Source organism: Zonotrichia albicollis, chromosome 18 (assembly GCF_047830755.1).
Source record: "Zonotrichia albicollis isolate bZonAlb1 chromosome 18, bZonAlb1.hap1, whole genome shotgun sequence".
Taxonomy (NCBI): Eukaryota; Metazoa; Chordata; class Aves; order Passeriformes; family Passerellidae; genus Zonotrichia; species Zonotrichia albicollis.
Genome location: NC_133836.1, coordinates 599,661 through 624,238, shown reverse-complemented (window position 1 = coordinate 624,238; position 24,578 = coordinate 599,661). Strand labels below are relative to the sequence as shown.

The 24,578-nt window shown below is 44.6% G+C and overlaps 1 protein-coding gene across 1 annotated transcript; it reads left to right on the top strand.

Annotated features, from left to right (window-relative positions):
- The first annotated feature begins 10,915 nt into the window (after positions 1 to 10,915).
- FZD10 (frizzled class receptor 10) lies at positions 10,916 to 15,948 on the top strand. Its single transcript, XM_005494006.3, has 2 exons — positions 10,916 to 11,296; positions 12,381 to 15,948. The coding sequence occupies exon 2, from the start codon at positions 13,059 to 13,061 to the stop codon at positions 14,805 to 14,807; it is 1,749 nt and encodes a 582-aa protein (XP_005494063.1). The 5' UTR covers positions 10,916 to 11,296; positions 12,381 to 13,058; the 3' UTR covers positions 14,808 to 15,948.
- The last annotated feature ends 8,630 nt before the right edge of the window (positions 15,949 to 24,578 follow it).

Here is a 24,578-nt window from a genome sequence, read left to right as displayed (position 1 = left end):
GCCGGCCCCAGGAAGGCTCAAAGGCAGCGCTTTGGTGGGAGGCTCCTGGAAGGGCTCCGTGGACCCCCAGCTCTGAACCAGAATACCTCCATGGTGAGCTCTGTGCGTGCAGTGGGGGAAGGGGATGATCAAAGGAGATGATGATCAAGGATCTTATTTCTCTGCCTTATCTAGTTCTTGTTGCTACATAAATAATGCAAATATAAGTGCAGTCACAGGGATCCCAGTCTTCCCTCAGCTATGAATATATTCTAATAGATTTAGTCAATTATAACAAAGATACAAAAATGACAGAAGTCTTTCTTCATTACAGCAGAGCTTCTACAACAATTAAACAGCTCCAGTAAACCTAAATTCTCCTTTGAAGGGTTTATTGTAGGAACACTAAGCTTTGTACCATTCTGGGACCTGAATTAAAACCATCCGTGGGGCAGTGGCATTTCTGGATAGGAATGGGAAGGTGGGCAGCTTGAAAAGAAAGAACAAAGTCCGGGTTCCAGTGGCTTTAATTTGTTAAAGGTCTTGTTAGGGCTATAAAACTTTACCAGGTACTGTAGTTGCTTAGTTTAAGGAGGGAGGTCTGGTCTGGCCATTCATATCAAGAGGTTGTTTCAATTCCCAGCCTTGATGTTTACAGGCTGTCATGTATTGAGCTAGTCCTGGGCCATGAGTTTATTGAATACCCTGAGAGTTTGAGGTTCCCTTTCCTTTCTGCCTTGGACTTTTAGCAACTACTGGAACCTGAAACAGTTCAATTGGATCCGTAGCAACATTTTGTATATTCTTTTGGAAGAGAGAAAAGGTTTTGTTTTCTTTTTCTACCATGTAATAATTCAAAAGAACAAAGCAGTCAGGAATCACAGCATTTTTTCCCTTCTTCTAAGCACCATCTCCTTCTAATAACATCCTTAATATCTCTAGCATTCATCAAAGGATTATTTAAAAGAAATAGAGCCTGTAGGTGTGATACTAATTACATATGTGAAGATGGATGTTATGCCAGGGCTAAGTGTCTGGATTACTGGTGATGAATGGGAGAGGGTAAGGCAAAGCCAAGGCCACACCAGGAAAACTCTTCTGCACCTCAACTTGCTCTTTGCAATTGCACTCCCAGAGTTCACAAACAGACATTTGTCTCACTCTGAACTGGCATTTAGAGGCTCTGAGCTGTGGGCAGTTCAAGGACATGGAGAGACCCTCATTTCAGCAGGCTTTGGGCAAAGCCCACAGGCACACACCAGTACACAGACAGCTAGAACACTGAGCCAAATTTCATAAAAATACAACATTTGCACAGGGATGTGCTGAAAAACAGCCTGACAGGGCTAGTTCCTCAGCAATTGACTTTTTGGGATAAATTTCAGTGTTAAACGTCTCAGAAAGAGCACTCTCCCCAGAGCCATGCCCACAGCAGGGCTGTGCTCCAGCTCCTCACAGCTCCATGGATGAGGAGACCTTGCCTGTGCAGTGAGTGTGCAAGTACAGCAGTGAGTGTGCAAATACAGCAGTGCACTTAGCCAGGAGTCAGCCTCTGCTTTGATGGAGGATAGCTGTGAAACCAGAGGATAACTTGCAACCAGAGGATAAATCTTACAAGCTCCAAGGTGTTTCTCATCCCGAGGAAAAAATCCAACAAACTTTTTGGGTTTTTCAGGAACTCTTGCAAGTTTTGAAATCAGTTCACAGGCAATTAGAGCAAATAGAAAGATACATTTTAGAAAGCTAACAAGAAAAAAAAAAAAAAAGGCAACTTCAGAAAAGTTCATATGTGGCCCTTGGAGTGCTTTCCTAAATTCATGCTTTCTGCAACTACTCTGGCTTCAGAGAACTTACAGAAAAAGTAAGTTTGAGCCATGGTTTAGTACATTTTGTGGTATCTTAAGCTGCCACTCTGGTTCTCTTATCACCTATATGTAAGGAATCTGACAGTATGTATTTAAAGTATTATTAATAAGACTTTTAAATTACACTTGTGCTTGAATGAACTAAATGCTCCCACATGACAAATTGATATGAATGGTTTTAATAAACAGAAAATGAGAAGTAGGCTCATCTGTCCCTGGGGGCTTAGCTGGCTCCATTCATTCTTCTTATTAAATCCTGTCTGTAGGGCCCTGTTGTCTGCACTGATTGATTACCTGGCTCACCCATAAACCCGGGGCTCCCCTCTTCCACAGGGCAGGGGATCCCAGGCTCAAAGTGCCTCCAACAATAAAACACATTAACACAGATTCCATGGACCAGAACTTTCCCTGGCTGCACAAAACTGTTTCTCAAGGGAGGCTGGACAGCAGCAGATGAGTCAGAGCTCTCACAGCTCAGACCGTATTTTGTCAGGATAAAATGCTTCCAGCTCATTCATTTGGCAAGAGATTAGAAGCAAAACAAAATTAAGTCCACACTTCTTTTATTTCCCTCTTAAAGAACCCCAAATAACCCAAACACTGTAATGTAATAGTAATAAAATCAAACTGAGCTATAGAAACAAGAACAAGTATTCCTCTTTCCCCTGTTACAGATATCCCCCACTACTTAATAGCAGGCTTTTGTTTGGAATGAATGCTATAAAGTTTATGACCTATGTCAGCAAACATTCATCATAAGAGGGAAGAAGGGATGTGTCTGTCCTCTGCTTTACCTTTGACAGAGCATTTTATAAACATTTGTTCTAAAATTGAAAGAGAGACTCTGCAGGAGTACCTGGGGCAAGTAGGAATGGGGAGGTGATGGTAATTGTATTATTTCACTGCTTTGAAATGGTAAAGTAAAACTGAAATTAAGTAACCAATGTGATGGTAAATCTGTATTTACTCCAATAACATAAACTAAATCTGTATTTACTCCAATAACATAAACTATCATCTAACTGAATTTCAAGTTGAATTTTTAATAAACCCAAAGCCAAGGACAGTAAAAACATTAAAAGCAAATTCTAGAGCCCATAACTGAACAAAATTAGGAGTGCTGGAGCAACTTCCCATTTATGTCATGGACTTTGAATGGCTGCTTTTTAATATATTCTGTCTCACAGACAGAATTTAAGAGGGACCCTTTTTCTTATGGTGAAATTCTCCACTGTGCATCACTTTGGCATTACAGAAAAAGCTTCAGGGGTGCCCAGGCCTCGTTCAGGCCCCTGCAGAGACATGATGGGAATTTACAGTAGGGGAGTTGTGTCTGACCTCCAGCAGCCAATTTTGGATAATGAATTGCATGGCTTGGGCTCTCCTGTCACATCAGGATGGATGCACATCTGTGTCACTGCAGCTGAGGGTGAGCTGTCCCACCCAGCTGAATGAGCCAATGCTGATTACACAGGAGGAAGGTACACCGTAATGACCTCAGGTGTTGATCTAAATATTGATCCCATCAGTGACTGATGGTAACCATGGAAACGATTGTGTTTCCTTAAGTCTTATCCATAGATTAGGGCAGAGACACCACTTTTCCTACAGATTATCAGAGATAAGCATGTGTCCTAAGGCAGGCATCACAGACAGAGATCCCTGTGTGTGTCTCAGAGCTCCTCTGTGGCTGGGAGGGGAGCTGCATGCCCTGCTGGTCTGGGTCTGCCACTCACCCTTGAGCTGTGCTGGCACCGTGGCCTCCAAAGCTGCATTTGAACATCCCCTCTCCAGCTACAAAGTGCTGACTCTGTGTAAGGCAGCAAGAGTTCTGATGGGGACTTCCATGGCAGCAGACTTGGCCTTTTTTGTCTGAAAGGCATCCCAGCTCCTCAGAAGGCTCCTGCTCCTGGGGCTTGCAGGGCTTGGGTCACACTTCCCTTGGGTCTGCTCCTTTATTGTGCTGGGACAAAGAAAATGTCAAATGCTATGAAGTCAGAGATTTAGTATTTTACACTTTAACATTCTCATTATATATGGGAACGCTTAATGAAGCAAGAGGCAGAAAACAAGAGTATCAGGCAGACTGAAAATAAGTAGCTTGAAATAATAATTATTGGGAGCGAGTACTTTGATATTTGGGTGGTAGTTTGCCAGCCAGTGCAATGGAATGTTACAATGGAAAAGATGACATCAAGATTGTTGTCACAATGTCTGATTGTTATTTGTGTGTAATTAAGGAGTAACCTAATCTCCTGTGCTAACACACATCAAAAACAAGGAATCGGTATTGCCAAAGAGGGCAGTTTTATAATTTCCAGACTGTCCTACAGTACAATTTCTGTACAAACAGCCATTCATTCTGTGTATAAAGTACAGGTTCAATACCGCTCATTTGCCTTCTCTTCAGGACTTTTCTCCACCAGCCTTCTGTATATCCATTAGTTTCATGTTCTTTATCTGTGTATCAACAGTAGTTGACGGATGCCATGTGACAGGATTTATTGCACCCTTGTAAAGAGATGTAGTTCAGTTAATACTTGGTGAGATAAATGAAACTGCACTTCCAGAGCTATGTCTGTGCAAAGTAGTGACCAACTATTTTCAAAACACTGTCCTGCCCTTTTAAAATTATATTTACCAGTCCAAAGCTGCAAACCACTTTAATAAGCGCAACATAATCAATCCCAGACTAGCAAGAACTTCAAGTATCTACAAGTAGCTCACCCTTACCAAAAGACCCTGTAGGCATTTCGGTGCCTGACACATGTGCACATAGGTATTTATTTATAAAACACACATGGCTGTACATATGTTCCAGGCATCTACGTTACAGTGTTTAGGTAAACAGTTAATTCAGTTAGCCTTTTTGCTGTTGATGTATAAACAAATCTGCATCCAAGAACAAGCTTTCCATGGACAAGGGAAAGCAGCTCACTGGGGGAGTTAAAAAAAGAGCTGGAGAGGACTGGCCTGGTGTTTGAAGGGCTGAGCAGCTCAGTTGTGGAGTAAAAAAGAGCTGAAAAGGACAGGCCTTGGGTTTGCAGGGATGTGCAGTGTGTGCACACAGACAGGGATGCTGCAGAGCTCCAAACAGAGCTCCTGTACAGGTGTGGCACACGCTGCCCTGAGCACCCACACCGGCACCGTTCCAGGAGCAGCAGCAGTGCTGCTGTGCCCTGGGGTGCTGAGGCTGTGCAAGCAGTGCAAGGGCATTGTCCAGGGCATTGTTCAGGGGATTGGTTGTCCAGTGCCTGCAGGAGCCCAGAGAGCTGAGGGAGAGGGCACAGCCTAACACAGCCTGGCACAGCCAGGCCGGGCTCAGGAGCATTGGGCACACGGAAGCTCCCCCAGCCCAGCAGGCACCCACAGACCCTGTACAGAACAACCTTCTCCAGCTCCTGAGCAGGGAGCTCTGAAGCAGGCTGGCACACCCACCAGCAGGTACCCACGGACCTGTACAGAACAACCTTCTGTGGCTCCTGAGCAGGGAGCTCTGAAGCAGGCTGGCACACCCACCAGCAGGTACCCACGGACCTGTACAGAACAATCTTCCCCTGGCTCCTGAGCAGGGAGCTGTGGCTGGCACACCCACCGGGAACAAAGCTGCAGCAGCCTGTCAGCTGCCCCGGGCCATCGCAGGAGAATGAAGGGTTGAAAGGTGTGCTGTGGGGATGATTCATACACCTGAGGCTCAGACCAGGTGCTCTGCAATTAACTGCATTAACCTGCAGCTGGAGAGAGTTCAGAGCCAAGGTTAGCTATTCTCAGTTCAATTGGTTTGAAATCTGTACTGGGGATTATATTCAGTTATTTATATGGCTGGGGGTTTTTTGTTTGTTTTTTGGCTTCTTTTTCTGTCTGGTTCTGCTGAGAGGATAAAAAAAAGGGCGTGCTGTCTGCATGTTGAGGTCTAATAATATTTAATGCAGAGTATACAGCAATTCTCCTTCTAAACTTAGAGGGAGGAACCACAAAATGACATTTAAAGTTAGGCTGACATTTATTTGGAATATCCACTGACTTGGGGTAGGTGGAGGGAGAGAGATGGCTTTGAAAAGCAGAATGCTTACAGGGATAACCCTTTTTCAGTTTTACAGAACATGGCAGGGCTTAAAAAATGTGCCTGCCTTAGCACATGGACAGACTACATGATCTCTTTTGAAATCTGCACAGGATCTTTTTACCCGCTGGGTTTAATTTCAGAATCCAGTAGAGTCATTAAAGAAAATAAAATTATGTTTGTTCTTTCATCTGGAGCACAGAGCAGTATCAATTTTTCATTCCCTCCTCCTTTGCATTCCCACTTTCAAAAAAAAAAGATGTATAGATGGAGGAATTCACCCTATAGCTCCCCTAAAATTTCTGGTCTCCAACAGCTGCTTTGAATTGATTTTGTATACATGGTTGCCTAATGTGTGCAGCATGTAACAGTGTTCTGTGCTCTTGGACAGGAGACTGCCAAACTCAAATGTATGTGTGCTGAACTGGCAGTGAATCCAGAAAGGTCTGGCAGTCCCTTCCCATATCTCTGAGTTTTCTGATCACTCTCTCATGGAGTAATGGGGCATTCCTACTGTGTCCCAGCACTTCCTGTTCACCTCCATCAAGCAGAATATTTTTCATTTAAAAACAGGGAAAACACAAAGTTAGACAAGGGGCTGGAGGACACAGAGACATTTCCAACACTAATATCTCATTATACTTTACCATGCTGTTGTCTGTGCATTCCCTATCTGGTACAAGCATTTCAGACTGAGCAGGTCTTTCCTCCCACTGTGTTTTAATCACTTCCATATAATAATAAATTAAATAGGAAAAAAGACCTCAGAACATCTAAGACTGATATAGATGTAACACTTCCTCCCCATATTTCCTACTGGTGTAACTCCACTGTGCAGGAAAGCTTTCTGTGCCTCACTCTGTGCCACGCTGGCAGTTTGTGGGTTTGACCCAGATGGATTCTCTGACAAATGCTTTAACATTTCTATCCAACTCCTGCTCTGGACAGGCCACGTTCTGCATGGTGAGGGCAAAAGAAGAGGTTGTGTTTGGTGCCACTGGGATGGGTGTAGGCTGTGAGTGAGTGTGGGGCTCAAACACCAACAGCCCCTCTGGCCCCAACTCAGCCTGAGCTGTCTCCCTTGTCCTGCAGCCTGACAGTGAAATTACGGGTGCTGCCTCCAGTTACAATTCAGTTTTGGGGGCATCAGGTGAGGGAAAGGCTGGGCTAGAAACACACCAGGCACTTTTGCATAGAATCAACTGTTATATGTGACCTTGGTGCTGATTTTGAGAAATGTGACGTGGCTGCCTTCGCTGCTGGCTCCGTCCCTCCTGTGCCTCTCACATGCAATGTACACAGAGCATCTCTTTCTCCTGATCTGGAAATAATAAATAGCATTCCAAACTATGGCATTCCAATTTCTCACTCTTCATGCTTCCTTCAGAGAATGTGTGATTGCCATCACACTCTTCAAATTCAAATGCCAGATGGAGAATGTGCAAGGGCAACTTATAGCAGTGATTAAACCCATATCAGGAATTCCTGCTACCTGAGAATGTAGAAAGGATCAGCAGGTCAGGCCAGGAGCCCTTCCAGCAGGATATCCTGTCTCTGCCAGTGCCCTCTAGCACAGGGGTAGAACATAAAGCTGTGGTGCCATTGGTACTTCCTCAATATATCAGAGTAAATAATGGGGGAGCAACGTATTCCTGTGGGGAATATCATACACATATGGGAATCTTTCAACTGCCGAATTTTGGTTCAGATCTGAACTGTGTCAAGGATTCTCAAAGGTTGCTGGCTGCTCCTGGAGATGGCTGGCTGCTTGAATTTGTATTTGTGTGCAAGGGGCAGGGGCACTCAGACCCGCATGACACTGGGTTCAAAAGAATGGTTTTACCTTGGAAAGGAGGAGTGGAGAAGTTATGGATGGAAATAAGGGAGGAAATGACAACAAGAGAACTAATTAATCCTTGCTGTCATCTGCACTTTTCACTGTTTATGCCTTTACAAGCCTAGATTTGGCTGCAAGATACGCAAACAGCGCACGCAGAAAGCTGGTGAATGAAGGGTATCAAATGGTGTTCCTAAGAAAAGAAAATCTGAGTGCATTTTCTTTTTCTACTGAGCTTGTTCTTGTTTTTAGTGTCTGTTTAGTGGAACTTTAACCTGTGCTTTAAAATTATAATATTCCTGTAATATTAGAGTATAAGTGAAAAGGATGTTTTCATCCTGCCTTTATGTAATTTTAGCATTATCAGGTTTATTTCTGACCAGGAATTTTCTTTTTTTCCTGCTTTGGCTTTAGTTTTGTTCATTGTTTTTGTTCCTAAGAGCAGAAAAATACTGTATCTTTAAATTAGGAGTAGCTGAATAATGAATCTCGGGCAGTGAAAAGGCTAATGTGCTGTGGAAGAGAAGGAGTTTAATCTAATTTAGTTGGAGGGTGTCTGTCTGTGGTGTTGTTTTCTGGACTGTGGGAATAGAGGAGGGAAGCTGCCCCAGTGAATGGTTCCTCCTGAGCCAGAAGCAGTGGGGAGTCCCTTAGATGCCACTGATCCGAAGCCAGGCCATGAAAAGGGGATTAAAGAAATGTTCTGATTTGCAATTCACACTAATGCACCCCGTCGAACCTTTGGTAATATTTCAAACCACATTTCAAGGGAAGTGCCCTTAAAATAGCCAGCTAAATTGTATTAGAGCAATACTATACAACCCACTCATCCATTTATGATTTGTTTTTGTTTTTAATTCTTTTAACTCGTGGTGGTGGTGGCTCTCTAAGGCAATTAAAACTTTTGTGCTTTGTGCAGATTCGCACTTGCATGGGAATATTTCTCAGTGTGCCTGTCCTATTAGGCAGACGTGTTTACTTAAATTTGGGAGGAAAACTGCTACAAAGATTCTGTAGCTAGGAAAAAAATAAACCCATTTGGTTTAGAAAATAAACATTTCTCTGCAGGCCATTTAATTTTATTAATATCTAGTGGAAATTCAATAAGAAATGCAGGCTTATAACATTGCTAGAATAGCTATCAGCTTTCTTTTCATGTGTGTGATCCTTTTCTTTCACAGTTGTTATCTCTATGGCTAACATTTTTTAAGTATGTGTTTTAATTCCTGTGTTTTTAATATATAAATAGAACTCATTACTGGAATAAAATGTGTGAGTTAAAAAGTGAACGGATGTGTAAAAATATAGATGAGAATAGCATTATTGAATAGGATTAACATTAAACTGATCTCTTTTTTTTTGTGTAATAAAATGGCTGGCCAGAAATATTACACTTGAAAATCAGTTATAGCTACAGACTTCTTAAATATAGGATTGTCAATATCAGTGCACGTTCTGTCCTGACACACCATTGTTCTTCGTAAGTAATTTAGAATATTTCACTAAAATCTTTAATGTACTAATTAACTCTTCAACTCCCCGAGCTGCTCATTTTATTTCTCTTTTCTGCTGAAGTGTCAGAACATTTTCTCTCAAATGGATTATTTGGGTCTTCTTTAATCCCATTTCAGAAAACCTTGCCTGGCTCTGTAATTTCCAATGGCTCTAACATGGATTGAATGGATGCAACTTTGATTTTCACCATCAGCCATATCAAAGTGTTTTATTCCACTGCCACTGTAATAGATTATCCAGCATGAAACTTTGCCATTGCAGGGACGAGGGCTTTTTTTTCCCTGGCTCGTTTATGGTTTGCTTTACCTACAAAATATTTAGTTATGGTTTGAATTATCACATGCCTTATTAAATATTCAAGTTTTTAAATCTTTTCCTTACGGGACACAAGAAGAGCTGGACTTTAAGATAGAGATTATTCCTCTGCACATTTTTGGGAGGTGGGGAGATGGATAGCTAGAGGGAGAAATGCATCCTTCCTGTGAGTTGGCACATTATTTGAAATCATGTTTAATTATAAAGTTTCATTAAAAATCTTTTGCTTAAAATTTTAGAAGCCTAATAAGATTTCCATTAATTTAAACATATCACTATTCCCACAACGGCCCAAATGCTTTCTTTTTCCTCTTTCATCCATGGTTAAATATGTAAATAAAATGTCTAAAGTCATTCTTCAAAGAAGACAAAAGAAAAAAGAGCTGAGGGAAAAGACAGCCATAAAATTCCTCCCAATTCTCCATAACATTTGCCAGAGGGGGGCCAACTCCTAGCCAGGGCCTAGCAGCAGGGGTGCCTGGCTGCTCCATAGAATCACACATCTCAAATCCCACACACAGGAGAAAAAATAAAATAAAATATCTTTTCAGCTGGAGCCTTCAAAAGGTTCTTTTCATTTATTAGTTACAGAGGTATCTTCCAGTTGCTGATTTCTCAGCGCTCTCATTTTTCTCTAATAATGTTCTGTTTGTTACTCTCACTGACTCAGGCACATGGCTGATACGTGTAGATAGTCCTTAAAAATATAGAAAGTAAAATAAATGATCTAAAGCAGGATGCACTGGCTAAAGCAATGGCTAGAAAAACAAGGCTGATTTAAATTGGCACATGAAAGATCAATTAAGAGAGACACAACTACAAAGGTTGGAGGTTCCCCCCCTTCTTTTTTCTCACTTTCATTTGTGTTTCTTTTCTGCCTCTTAGGAGAAAAATGTTGCTATCAGTGTTACAGAAGAAAAAAGGCCATGTTTTATATCATGTATTTTTTTTCTAGATTACTTTAATGTCAGTGCTGATAGAATATGCTCTACAAAAATACTTGTTGAAAAAAAAAAAAAAGAAAGAAAAACAAGCTCCCAAACAATCCAGTTGGATAAAACAAACATTGAATATGTGCCTGTTATGCATTATTTAAATTCTACTTTTTTATTATTATTTAAATTCTACTTTTTAAAGCAGAATTTACTTGTCCCTTGAAAAAGCTTTCCCCACACTTCCCCGCTACCCCCAGCTGAGCTCTCCAGAAGAGGAATCAGGATGAATACAAATACTAAGAAAACAGGCTTAGATTAATGAAGAATGGAAATGCCCCAGCACACCCTCTCTCTCTCACACACAGACACACTAAAATAAATAAAGCTCTTTTTCTGCTCATAGCACTGCCTGCTTTTGAAGCATTCCCCGAGGAATGTGCAAGTGTCCGAGGAAAGGTCGGTCCCTCAGAGCAGTACTTTAGAAATCTAATCTCCTGAAAAGCCACAGAAAGGACCTCGCTTTGCAAGGCACGTTTTTATCATGGCTTTTACTCCTTGGCAAGAGCTGGCCACATCTTCAGGGCTTTCAGAGACAAACATTAGCCCTGGTTTGTTGTCCTAGCCTGGATCCATTTCACCCTTATCACAACTGAGGAAGCCAACGGTTTCCTTTCTGGAGCTGCTGGGGTATTAACTCTGACCCTGCGGGATTTGGGAGTTTCCAGGAGAATCCGTGTTCTCTTCGATAAGAAACAGGCACTAATGGAGAGGAGCCCGGTTTCTGTGGGTGAGCATGAATGAAATGAAAGAGAGATTTCCCTTCTTCATTAATATGTTCGCTAAAACCGAGCTCGAAGGGGGGTGGGGGGCGGGGAAGGGGGAGCTGAGCAGAGCTAAGCTTTGACTTCTGCTCACTGCGCTCCTTTCCGTCTGTGAGACTGCGAGCTGGAGTTTGGCTGGGGGTTTGACTTCCTCCTTCTCCAGCTCGGAGAGACCAATAGGCAAAATCAATCTCAAAGCTTAACTTTAAAAGTAAGCACAACTCACTTTAGAACGATTCCCGTCTCCAAAAATCTGTAAGTATCTTTTCTATAGTGGATGAAGTAACTTCCCCAAGGGTATGTCTCCTGTCCTCTTAGCATTTCTTATTTAAGGAATGGGGAAAGAAAAAAAAAAAAAAAAAAAAAAACAAAGAAAAACCAAAAAGCAGCCTACTTTTCCAGTGATGCCATACTGTGATTAAAACCATAATCAGGTACTTTTCCAGCAATCCTGCCTGTCCTGTTCACTTAGGAATTCGAGACAAAGCACGACATTTGAAAAAAGCTGAGACTCCAGGCTGAAGGCAACCATATTTTATGACCCTGGCAGCGAAGAGTTTATAGCACTCGCCATAAAATGCATCCTCCTCCCCACATCCTCCCTGCTAAAGCTTTGCCCCCCCTCCAATAAAGGCAGTCAAGGAGGCACCACCTTCAACCCTCTTATTAGGAGACACGAAGTCTGAAGGCTTCGCTCTCCCTGGCTTCCTACCTGAGCGAGGGAGGGCAGGCTGACGCCTTCTACAGAAAAGATCTTGTTAAACTTTCAACAGAGGGCAACGGGAGGGAAAGCAGAAAGGAAGGAAAGAGAGAAGGACAGAGAAACAAATGGGGCTTTTTCTAATCTGTGCCGATCAAGGAGAACCTGTAGGGGTCCTTAAGGAGGTTTCAAGGCGTTCCGAGTGATTGGAAAGTAATCACCGTGTCAGCTTCACCTTTCTCATGCAAAGTGGATGTCGTATGCGAGGCGGATCCTGCACAGGTTTTTTTTTTTCTTCTTCTTGGGTTTAGCTTTTTTTTTTTTTTACTTTATTTTCCCCTCGGATCCAGCCGCCCCCAAAGGCGCAGCTGCCGCGGCCGCAGGAGCTGGCGAGGCGGGGGAGCGGAGCCGGCACAGACACCGCGCACACTCCGGCCCCGCTCCGCACGGCGCGCCCGAGCCGACCTATTGCGAACCCGGAGCGGAGGGCGGCGGGCAGGGGGGATTTCTCAGGCCCCCCTCTTCAATGGCTTAGATATTTCCTCCCCCTCCTCCTCCTTTATTCCGCGCTCGGATAAACCAATCTCCACCTCTCGGCAAGAAAGTGAGGAGCCGCGACCCGTCGGAGGAGCGGAGAATCCCCGGAGGCGGCGGCGGCAGCAGAGCCGCCCGGGACATGTGCGAGGGGACGCGGTGATCGGCCGGCCGTGCCCGCGCCCAGCTCCGCGGACATCGCTCGGCCGCGGGAAGGAGCGGAGCCCAGGGAGGTGGGCCGGCGGATCGCGAAAGTGGAAGCCCGGGGAGCGGAAAGTTGCCGCGCTGCCCGCAGTAAGTTGGGCGCTTCTGCGGAGCGGGGGCGCTTTCCCTTCCGCCGCTCCCCGGCGGGCCCGGGCGATGCTGCCCCGCTCCGCCCGCGCCGCGGCCCCGCCGCGCTCGGGGCCGGTGCTGCGGCGGGCAGGGCCCGGCCGGCCGCTGCTCTGAGCCCCGGGGCCCCCGGGCCGCGCTCCGGCCGCCCCGCAGCCGCCAGCATGGGGCCGGCGGCCGGCAGCACCGCGCTGCTGCTCTGCTGGCTCAGCGGCTGCTGCGCGGCCATCAGCTCCATGGACATCGAGCGGCCCGGCGACGGCCGCTGCCAGCCCATCGAGATCCCCATGTGCAAGGATATCGGCTACAACATGACCAGGATGCCCAACCTGATGGGGCACGAAAACCAAAGGGAAGCTGCCATTCAGCTGCACGAGTTTGCCCCCTTGGTGGAGTACGGGTGCCACAGCCATCTGAAATTTTTCCTGTGCTCCCTCTACGCCCCGATGTGCACGGAGCAGGTTTCCACCCCGATCCCAGCCTGCAGGGTGATGTGCGAGCAGGCGAGGCTGAAGTGCTCCCCGATCATGGAGCAGTTCAATTTTAAGTGGCCGGACTCGTTGGACTGCAGCAAACTGCCCAAAAAGAACGACCCCAATTACCTGTGCATGGAAGCCCCCAACAACGGGTCGGATGAGCCGCCCCGGGGCTCCAGCATGCTGCCCCCCATGTTTCGTCCCCAGCGGCCCAGCAGCGGCCACGATCTGCAGCAGCACAAGGACAGCCTGAGCAGAGCGTCCTGCGAAAACCCCGGCAAGTTCCACCATGTGGAAAAGAGCGCTTCCTGCGCGCCGCTCTGCACGCCAGGGGTGGATGTCTACTGGAGCAGGGATGACAAACAGTTTGCTGTCATTTGGATTGCCATCTGGTCCATCCTGTGCTTCTTCTCCAGCGCTTTCACTGTGCTCACTTTTCTCATCGATCCTCAGCGGTTCAAGTACCCCGAGAGGCCCATTATCTTCCTGTCCATGTGCTACTGCGTCTACTCGGTGGGGTACATCATCCGCCTCTTCTCAGGTGCTGAAAGCATTGCCTGCGACAGGGACAGCGGCCAGCTCTATGTCATCCAGGAGGGGCTGGAGAGCACCGGCTGCACCATCGTGTTCCTGGTTCTCTATTACTTTGGCATGGCCAGCTCCTTGTGGTGGGTGATCCTGACCCTGACCTGGTTCCTGGCGGCTGGGAAGAAGTGGGGGCACGAGGCCATCGAAGCCAACAGCAGCTACTTCCACCTGGCAGCCTGGGCCATCCCGGCCGTGAAGACCATCATGATCCTGGTGATGAGGAGGGTGGCCGGGGACGAGCTGACAGGGCTGTGCTACGTTGGCAGCATGGATGTGAACGCCTTGACGGGGTTTGTGCTCATTCCTTTGGCTTGTTATCTAATCATTGGCACTTCTTTTATTCTTTCTGGCTTTGTGGCCCTTTTTCATATCAGGAGGGTGATGAAAACAGGTGGAGAAAACACCGACAAGTTGGAGAAGCTTATGGTCAGGATTGGTGTCTTCTCGGTCTTGTACACAGTGCCTGCAACTTGCGTGATAGCTTGCTATTTTTATGAGAGACTGAACATGGATTACTGGAAAATTGTGGCAACTCAACAGAAATGCAAGATGAACAATCAGACTAAAAATTTAGACTGCATGATGAATAACTCTATCCCAGCAGTAGAAATTTTTATGGTCAAAATTTTTATGTTGTTAGTTGTGGGCATTACTAGTGGCATGTGGATCTGGACTTCCAAGACCCTTCAATCCTGGCAAAATGTTTGTAGTCGGAGATTAAAGAAGAGAAGTAGGAGAAAACCCGCAAGTGTTATTACGAGTGGTGGGATCTACAAAAAACCTCAACATCCACAGAAAACTCACCTTGCAAAATATGAATCAACATTACAGCCGCCCACCTGTGTGTGACCAGGTTGTAGAAAAGACTGAATTTCACCTCACAGACTTACCAATGTCCACAGTAGCAGTCAGAAATTAAAAAATGAATGGTGCTTTTTTTGTCAGAACATTTTAATATCTCAAGGCACAAAAATGTATCATGCTGAATTCAGGACCTGGTGAAAAACTGAAGGTAAATGTACTCCTGGAAAGGTTTGATGTGAAAGAAATATTGTGAATTAAAACAGTCTGTTCTGTTACTAATTTGTAGTTAAGAATCACATCCATCCCTCAGATAAAAAAAAATAAATAAAACAACATAAAAACAAAACCAAACACAACAACCAACACTTATTTAACTTCTTCATGTAGCTGGGCTGGATTTTCTCCAGCTCTCTGAGTAACAAGGTATGGCCAAGTGTTAGGGAGCAGTGGTTTGATTGCAGAAGTGCCCAAGTGAGCATTGTCTCTGCAGGGACAGGAGCAGGCCTATCCTGGTGAGGATGCTCTCTGGGAAAACAACCTCCGTGCTAACTTTGAAACCCTTCACAGCTCCTACAGCCCACTGGGCTTGGAGTGCCTAAAAACAGGCTCGATCTATAATGCTCACCAATATTCTTTCACCAAAAGAGAAACTTCCTGCACCAGACACAAACTTTGTGAATAAGAATAATGTGCAATACATTTTTTTTCTTACCATGACATGAAAAGAGAAACAAGTATTTTGCTGTACATAAAGACAACAAAAGAAATCTCTTAACAAAAGAACTAAGAGGTCTAGTCCTCAGAAACCCTTTAGTGTTACATTTTGTGGCTTTTTAATGGAAATCAAGCCAATGTTATACACGTTTGGACTGATTTGTGCAAAAAAAAAAGGGGGGGATCAATTCAAAGAGACCCAAAGGGCTTATTGACTCTTTCTATTGTTAAACAAATTCTCACTATGAATAGATCAAGAAGCACTAGATTCTGCAAAGGGAAGCTTTGTATAGAGTGATGCTCTTTACTGTGCTGGGGGTGCACAGTTCTCTGCTGTATATATTTGTAATATACAATTATTTTTCATGCTCCACTATTTTATTAAAAATAAAATATGTTCTTTAGTTTGATAATTTTGTGTGTTCTAAACTTTCTCCTATGTGCTTTGCAGTTAATAAACTTGTTTTCTGGATCATTTGGTAAAAGCACACTTTGAATATAATAATTGTTGTTATACTTGCCTGCAAGTATAAATAGAGAGAACAGTAATTTACTCGAAAGAAATTGCAAGGTGAAATAAATGGATTTTGAAGGTGCAGATTTCTGTGAGCCTCTGCAACAGAGAAAACGGAATGGGCTTTAGTGATGTAAAAAGCTGCAGCGTGTAGGGCAGGAGCGTGTTTACAAAGCGCTGAGATTACAGCAGTGATCCCCGGTTAACAGCCCTTTAAAATTTGCATAGGCTACGTTCAGCATGTTAAAGATCGCTGCCTCGCTTCACACGGCTGGAACACAATTCAGTGTGCACCCTTCAGGGAATTCCCCCCTTCCTGACACCGCTGAAAGCATCACCGTTTGTGCAAGGACTTAGGGGACACCGGGACATACAGATGCAGGATTTGAATCTGCTTCAGGGAGGTTACCTGATGGAGCTCAAACTGCGAATAATTTTCAAGGAGTTTTGGTGGCGTGTGTTTTTGTGTGAAGCTGAAGTTGTCCCTGCGGTTTTCCGGGCGATGCCAGGCTGGGTGATCTGCTGGTGAGGCAGGGACAGAACCTCCCTTTCTCACCCAGCTGCTCTGGAGAAGATCCCTTTGTCAGGGATCTCATCACACAGAGAACAGATCCTAATGGGAGACTGGGGATCCTTGTGACAGTCATGTTGTGGCTGGGAATTTGCCAACAAAAGGTTCTTTGGTAGTGGTTTGGTTTTCCAACTTACCTGTGCAGTGCGACAGATAAATTCTTGCCTTTTTGTACTCTTTTGAAGTGTTCCCAGCAGTGACGAGGAACTTGAGTGGCAGAAATGATCTTACAGCTATTATCAATAATCTTCATGTCTAAAGTGCACATAGATAAAGCAGTTTTGATACAAAATTCATCTTTTGAGGAAGAGAAAAGATCTTTTTTGTCTTTTGTGCCACTGTTTGACACAGGGCTTTGAGATGCCCTGGAAGTTAATCCTGTCAGAGGACACTGTGCTGCAGCCAAAGTAGGACATTGCACTAAACAAATCCACTTGTGAAGCTGCTGAACTAATGCCTGTGCATCTGTGTATGCTCCAGCTAGACCAATGGCACCAGATCCTGAGAAATACAGAGTTTAAAATCACCTGTGTGTTGCAGACTGCTGCAGGAAGCCTTTCCAGGTGTGTGTCACCTGAGGGAATTCACACCTGAGAGAAGGGCCAGTGCTGGCTTCAGCAGGGCAGGGCTGTTCAGGGAATGTCCCAGGCTTTGCTCCGGCCTGCATCAGTCCCTGCAACACACACCTCACTGTCTGTGGGCTGCACAGTATTGTTTGCTGTACTGTTGGTGATGAATTCCTACAGCCTGCTGTCAGGATGCTGAAGAGAAAGGAGTGCAGATAGATGGTGAGCAGTGGCTGAGCTGCTGCTGCCATTCTGAGTTTGTTCAGGTGTCAGCTCGGGCCCTTCACTGTCACCAGGGCAGAGCTGCACCTTTTCCTATGGGAATGACAGATGAGGCTTGGCTGGAGGCATCCTGTAACAAATACATTCTTGCTGAACTGTAAACCAAGTATTCAGATTTTATTTGTGCTTGCAGTTATTCAGCAATTATTTGGGGAAGTTACTTGTAAGCAAATGAGATTCCTCAAGTACATAATGATGCTGATTCTTTACATCAGCACTAGTGCACTGTAAATACAGTACAATGTAATGATTGGCTCTGAAGACGTTTAGGAATTAATTAATTCAGAAATTGTACTTCTTGCTGTCCCATAGCTCCTACCAGTCTTAACAGTTTAATATTGAAGTTGCTGCTTAAGGAATTGGAAGCTTATTACTGTCAAAGGAAAGTGATATACTTATTTTCAAAACAATTCATTTAATACAGTTATTAATAATCAACACAAATCTATATTCTTGTCTTAGAAGGCTGCATATTAGTTAAATGATAATAATACTAAAAATCAATAAGGCAACATCTCAAAAATATTATTCTTTATTTTTCACAGTAATTTTATATTTTAGTGAAATCGTGTTTGAAGTTTGATTTGTTAAATTTTATAGGATTTTTCTTTACTGTCAAGGCCCAATAGGTATTTGCTTATCTCAGACTTTTAGGAAAAGTGTCTGTATGTGGTTGTTTTAACAATCCAGTCACTCCATGGGAAACTTGTTGAGGAAGAAATGTCCAGTGTCATTTATCAGATAAAAGTTATAAAAGAAATGCATTCAATTGGTGTGTGCATACACCAATTCAAGAACCAGATGTTTGCCACAGGCTTGTGAACAGGCAAAAGGAAGGCAGAAAGTTCCTTCTTCTGGCAAAGGTAGCTGGGTAGAACAGTGTGATTTACTGGGCAGAGATTAATGAGGCAAGAGTATGAGATCAGCGGGGGAAAATGGGATTCAGGGCAAAACCCCACAAAATTCTAATTACAATGGTAAAACTCTTGTTTCTCAGTGAAATGCTGATGCTTCTCATAACCCAAAAATAATTAAGCTGAGCAGTTGCAGGTTTAGACCTGACATGTTGGGACACCCCGAGCTGTGCAGTGCAGGCACCACGGCTGAGAGGATGTGAGGGGCTCAGCCCAGGAATGTTGAGATCCCTTATCAGGCTCTGCCCAAACAGCATTTCACGTGTGTGTTATTATGCAGCCATTATTCACATCTGGCTGTCATCCCTGGCTGCAGAGAGCAGGAGCAGCCGTGTCTGACACACACCCTGCTCCCCCAGCCCCGAGCACCCCTGGCTGCCAGGGAAGGGCTCTGCAGTGATGGGATGCTCCTGCTCAGGTGGGCTTGTGATGGCAAGTGGTCTGCAGCAACAGATGGCCTCAAAGGACGAGCCCCAGTGTGTTTCAGTTTAAAACATTTACACATTTCTTTAAAAAAAAATGAAATGTTATCCTCGTGTAATGTTTTTAAGTATTTCAGGCAGAGTAGCCAAGTTATTAACAGTGACAGATGATAAATCAGGGCATCCTTTAAAAGGTGGGTGATGGTGATTATGTGGTCTTGGAGCTTGCTTTGATCAGAAGTGACAGCCCTGTAAGGTCTGTGCCACTCAATCCCCCCTGAAGGGAGATCAGCACCTGTTTGCACTTTGAGGCTCCTCTACCTCCCACTGCCTTCCAGCACTATTTCATCTTTTTTAACACACTTGATGTTGATTAGCTTTAAGCAAAGTCATTATTCATTTACAAAACACTCCTTGATGGAGCTGCCGCTGAACTGTATTTCAGTGTTTGTGCTGTAACAGGTCAGCAGGTATCAGCATCCCATTACAGGAGCTTTATTTTCAGGGAGCCACAAGTTACAATCAGTCTGTGTGGGGGCCTGAATATATGTTGTATTGTAAGACCTGTGTGGGTCTGAGTTGCTCCAAACGAGCTGCAGCTGCAGGGTCCTTAGTTGGGCAGCAGCTGTAGCTCGTGAAGGTAACTGAGATAAATAGGGGTGGGTCAAGAGCCCAAGAGGAGCCCCTGAGAAGAAAGGAAGGAGTGTGTGGCAGAGAATGGAGAAGAGCCCCAGCAGAGAGGCGAGAACAAAGCTGCAGCGAAGATTACAACAAGTCTGAGTGCTAATATTAACCTGGTTTCCATGTTTTTCTTGTCCAGACAATGGTACGTGTTGCCCTTGGATCTGTTCAGCCTTAGCCTGCTGTATCTCCACACGTTTATCCAGCAGAAACACAGGATCAGCTCAGTGAAACAAACAGGTCCTGCTTTGGTAGATCCCATTTCAGCTTAGCAAATACTGCTCAAACAGCTTTAGGGCTTGCTTGGGAAGTGGAATGGCTATTTCCAAAACCAGCCCAACAGAGCTTTGATTCACCAGGGGCTGTACCAATCACAGAATGAGCGCCCATGGTTACTGCAGGCTGTGGAGCAGGATTTGGGATGGGCAGATGTGAATTCCTGGGCAGGCAGCAGGGTGGGATCAGGCAGTCCCAGTGCTCTGAGAACAGATGTGGCTCCTGGGGCCAGCTCTGCCTTTCCTGTGGTGCAAAGTTAAAGCTTTGGGGAGCTGGACATCAAAGGCAGGACGGGGCAACCCTTGTGTGTGTTTGTAGGGCATTGTTTAAAGAGGAATTCCTTCAGTTTGTTGTCACTGGTTTTTTCCTTCCATTCTTCAAGATCTCCTCATAGATCTGCCCCACTGAAGTCAATGGGTGTCCAGCTAAATTCAGTGCATGCTTTGAATCAAACTTCCTATCTCAGGGAAAGCATGAGCTACAGGAAAAGTCATTATTTTGTTTTTCCCATATCAAAGCATCTTTTGAAAATCCTGATGTGACATAAATTCATGATATAGGAAAAAGTATCAGCGAACAAAACAATTTCAGTTATATTTTCAAAACATGCTGCTGTGTTAGAATGGACAAAGCCCAGTATGTTACAAAAGCACCTGTCCTTTCAAAGTGAAATTCAGAAATACTGGATGTTGATAATGATGGAATGAAGGTTTATTTTTGGATTTTGATTTAGCATATTTTGGCTTTTTGAGAACACATAGTTCTTGCAAGATGCTCAGTATAATAAATCTGCATTTCCTGCTCAAGGCAGCTCCCCAGAGACTGTCCAGCCAGCTCCCATCCTTGCTGTGCCTGTGCCCCTCAGAGCTGCAGTGGCTGTGGCCTCGTTCCTCCTCCCCTCCCTGGGCAGCGCCTCCTTCCCTTCCCCTCTGCTCCGGAGCTGAGCAGGCTTTCATCATCTGCATGTGCCTGCTCCCCTTCCCCTCCTCTCCAGTGATGCCTCCCTCGGTCTCTAATCTGCCCACACACAGCTCTCTGTGCTACTGGCCAGGACCTGCCGCTACTTTGAGCTTTTTCTGTTCCACACAAACGAAAAGAGATTTCAAAACTTGTGTTTCATCTTTCTTTTTTGGGTAAAGACTGTGGTAAGAGGCAGAGATTCAAAGTTCTGGGCTAGCAAAGGTGCTGATGAACACAGGAGACTGTCAAGGAGAGACTGCCAGTTCTGAGCAGGTGCCTTAAACTTGAAAATGCTCTTTTGTGGAACGCAGACATTGTTTGCTTCTGTCTTGTATATTTGTTATTTTATGGTTCCTTTATCTGAGACTAATGTCTGTGTGAAATAAAAACAGGAAAGGGACAAAGAACATTGACCAGTTGATAAAACAGAGAAAACAGCCCCCACCTTTCTGTCCAAAGCTCTTAGGCTGAGGAGAGCTGTGTGCGCCTCAGAGCTGGCTTTTCCCAGCTATACCCAGCTGCTGCTCTGGCAGGAGCATCCCAGCTGCCCTCAGCCTGGCTCCTCATCTCCTGAGCTGCTCCCAGCTCCAGCAGGGCTGCTCTGACAACTGCATCACACGGGAGGGATTGTGCTTCTTATGGTTCTGGAAACAAATTCCAGACCTGGCCCGTGGGCACTCAGTAATCTGATAACATTAGAGTCAAGGCATTGACATCTGGACCTTTCACACTCTTTCCGTTATGCCATTTCTTCCTTTTAACATTTTAGTGGTCAAAATATTTTTGTTTCATATTGACAACATTTTGTCTTGCAAATGGATTTTTAAAGAACAGATTTCTATTGGGGTTTAACACCTTTAATTACTGCAGGTGTTGGGGGTGGTTTTAATCATGTAATTTTTTTTTCTTTTCAAAATTACATTAAAGAACCTTTTTGTTCTTTAAGATCCTGATTTTAGCAATGAGATATGACAGTTTCCTTAGACTTCTCATCCTTTTGCAACAATCTTAGAGCAGTCTTTTTGTTTCTTCAATAAGCCTATCTTGTTTGACATAAGACATGTTAGTAACATTTTCGTAAGTTATTAATTGACAATTAGTAGAGAATAGAAACCGAGCTACATATCTACATACACTTTTTATTTTGGAATTAATGGATTCAATTTGAAACCAGATAAAAAAAGCTGTTTAATCAAGTATAGGCATGGTGTATAGGCAAGTTTAAGGTCAGAACACTACACCAAATAAATCTGAATTCTGGGATCTGGCAGATCAAGTATCACTCTAGATTGTTTTGTGCTTGCAAATCCTTTTAGGTGTTTTTAGCAATTTCCCTGTTAGCAGTTGTGCAGTTGAGTTGCAGGATAATACAGCCCTGTGAGCAGGCTGCAGTGGGACCACTGTGTGTCCTCATGGCGATTGCAGGCAAGAGGTGCAGCCAGTTTATTGAACAGCCCTTGTGCTGAGGTTTTGGGATTTTCATTCCCAGATCAGGGGTTTTTGGGAGCTCTCTAAAATGTGGCTTGCTCTTTCCCCTATCTCTTTTACATCTTTATGTGAAGCCATCCAGGGCTGAGCTCTGCATTCCAGGGGCCGTGGAACAGACCAGCAGATATGTTTTGTTGGGTCTCAGCCTGTCACAAGCAAAGAATCATCCAGCTAATTTCATTAGGAAGGTGTTTCAGCTGTGTTTCAGCTTCGCTACTCTGGAGCAGCTCTTGAGATGCTGAAACTTCACTGAAACCCACAAACAGGACTCTCCAAGCGCAGGGAGTGCCCCCATCACCCAGGGACGGTGCAAACTGTGCTGCTCAGCGTTTGGGAGGCCCTTGGGCTGTGGGGAGCAGTTGTGTGCTGACATGGGAACATCAGGAGTGCACCAAATTTTATGTTTCTTTTCACACTCTGTAATAGCTCTTCAAGGATCTCCTTTGCATATCTAACAAGGAGAACTGTGGGAAAGAGACTTCTGAATCCTGAGTGCTGTAGGGTTGTCTTTGATAGCGAGTTTCACAAGAAAGTAAACACCATCTGAGTGTGTCTGTATGGAGGGAGGCAAAACTGCATTCTGTGAGCTCCTCCAGAAAAGACAGGAGAAGGAAAACAGGCTAAAGATCCTGACAACAGAGCCACAGGAGAGGAGGAAGGAGAAAATGCCTCAAGGGAGTTGGCATTGTTAAATCCTGAGGCTAGAGGTGCACAAACTCAACTGCTTATTTTTGCACATTAACCTAATCTGGTGCCCAGGAGTTTGGTTTCCATTGCACTGCTCTGAGCCCCTGCTCTCCTCACAGACATAGAAAGACATTCAGGGTTTTGATTCCATGCTTCCCTGGTTATCCTGGTGAACTGCATCAATATTTGGAGTGGATTCATTATCTAGCTCTATGCACAGTATCTTACACAATTAGAAGAGTGTCACAGTGATAAACTGAAGTCACCAATGTATGGGTTTTCAAACAAATCACAATACAGTGGCAAGAGAAGGTTTGAAGAATAATCAAATTCAGAATTCCAGCCATTACTGGTTTTGTTAATTAACTTATCTGGGGCAACAGGTTCTTCTGCATATTTCTTTGACAATTCCACCCTTAGAGCCCACAGAGTCTGGACGGTGAAGGGGCGTATTGCACAGCTCTTTGATCAGTTTTGAAAACTCCTCAAAGCCCTTCATTTGCAGGATATGATAAAGCCAAGTTTAAGGCAGAAGGAGGCACGTCCTTTACTCCTTTTTTTAACTTCCAGATTCGGCTTCACAGGGACTCCCAGGAGCAGTGGAGGGTTTAAAAGCAGTGGTGGCAGTGGCAGTTTTTGGGTTTGTCTGTGTTTTGGGGCCAGGGGAAGTGATGCTGGAGGCAGAAGCTCAGCTCTGGGTTTGGCAGCGCTGGCACTGTCCCTGTCCTGCCAGGGACCCCTCTGTCGCTGTCCCCCCCTCCCTGTGCTGCTGGGGCTCTCAGCCCGTGTCGAGCATCACAGGGCTGCTGTTTGAAATGCAGCCCTGAGCAAACTCTCCGTGTCTGCGGCGGAACTCGGGAAGCAGCAGGCTGATGTTCTGCTCCCCTGTTTGATGTGTTTAACACTGCAGACATATCTACAACTTGGCATTTAAAAACAGCAACCAAAACAAACAAGCTGGGCTCGTTTGCATAACAAAAAGCTCCTTGGCCTTGCAGGAGGTTCCTTTGAAATGTGCGATTGTTTCTGGCGCTGACAGAGAGGACCTGCCTGCTCTGGAGCTCAGCCTCTCCTTCCATACACGCACCAAAAGGCAACTTTTCAGTAAATGAGACCTCTCCCCCCACAAGGTTTAAACAACCAGACCAAAACCAAACCCCAAGCTGCAGGGGCTCCACTGTTATCTATTTTTCCCTAAAGTAGTCTTTTTGAAGCACTAGTGCCAGCTTTGCAGCTGATTTTAACAAGTACAGAATCTGCTTGTGACTGATGTAGAAGTGTACAATTCACACCACAGCTCCACAGTAACCCTGGGTCACTGCAGTGAGGGCTTCATGGCTTGTTTTCTCATTTTATCTATTCAAAACCACACAGGACTCAAATAGTTGTAGTCTGTGAGTAGTGTTGTAAATGTAAATGATGAAGTATCCTTTTTATCATCACAATCTGGCAATACATAAAACTCTCACCATGGGAATATTGGGCATGTTGATATTTCAAGCCAGTAAATCATATTTCAAGGCAGGCCTAATCTTTTAGACTTGTGCTTTAAATGTACAAGCAGCACTTCAAGAACCTGTGTAGTCAGGTGGGTTTTGGTTTTTTGTGGTGTTGTTTTTGGGTTTTTTTTAAGGAGGGACATCTCTCCGTTTCATTTTGATTATTTAGAGACGTGATGTCTGAAGACAACAAAAGCAACCAGCAAAACAAATTAATTAGAGCTGTTCATGTTAGGAAAGGA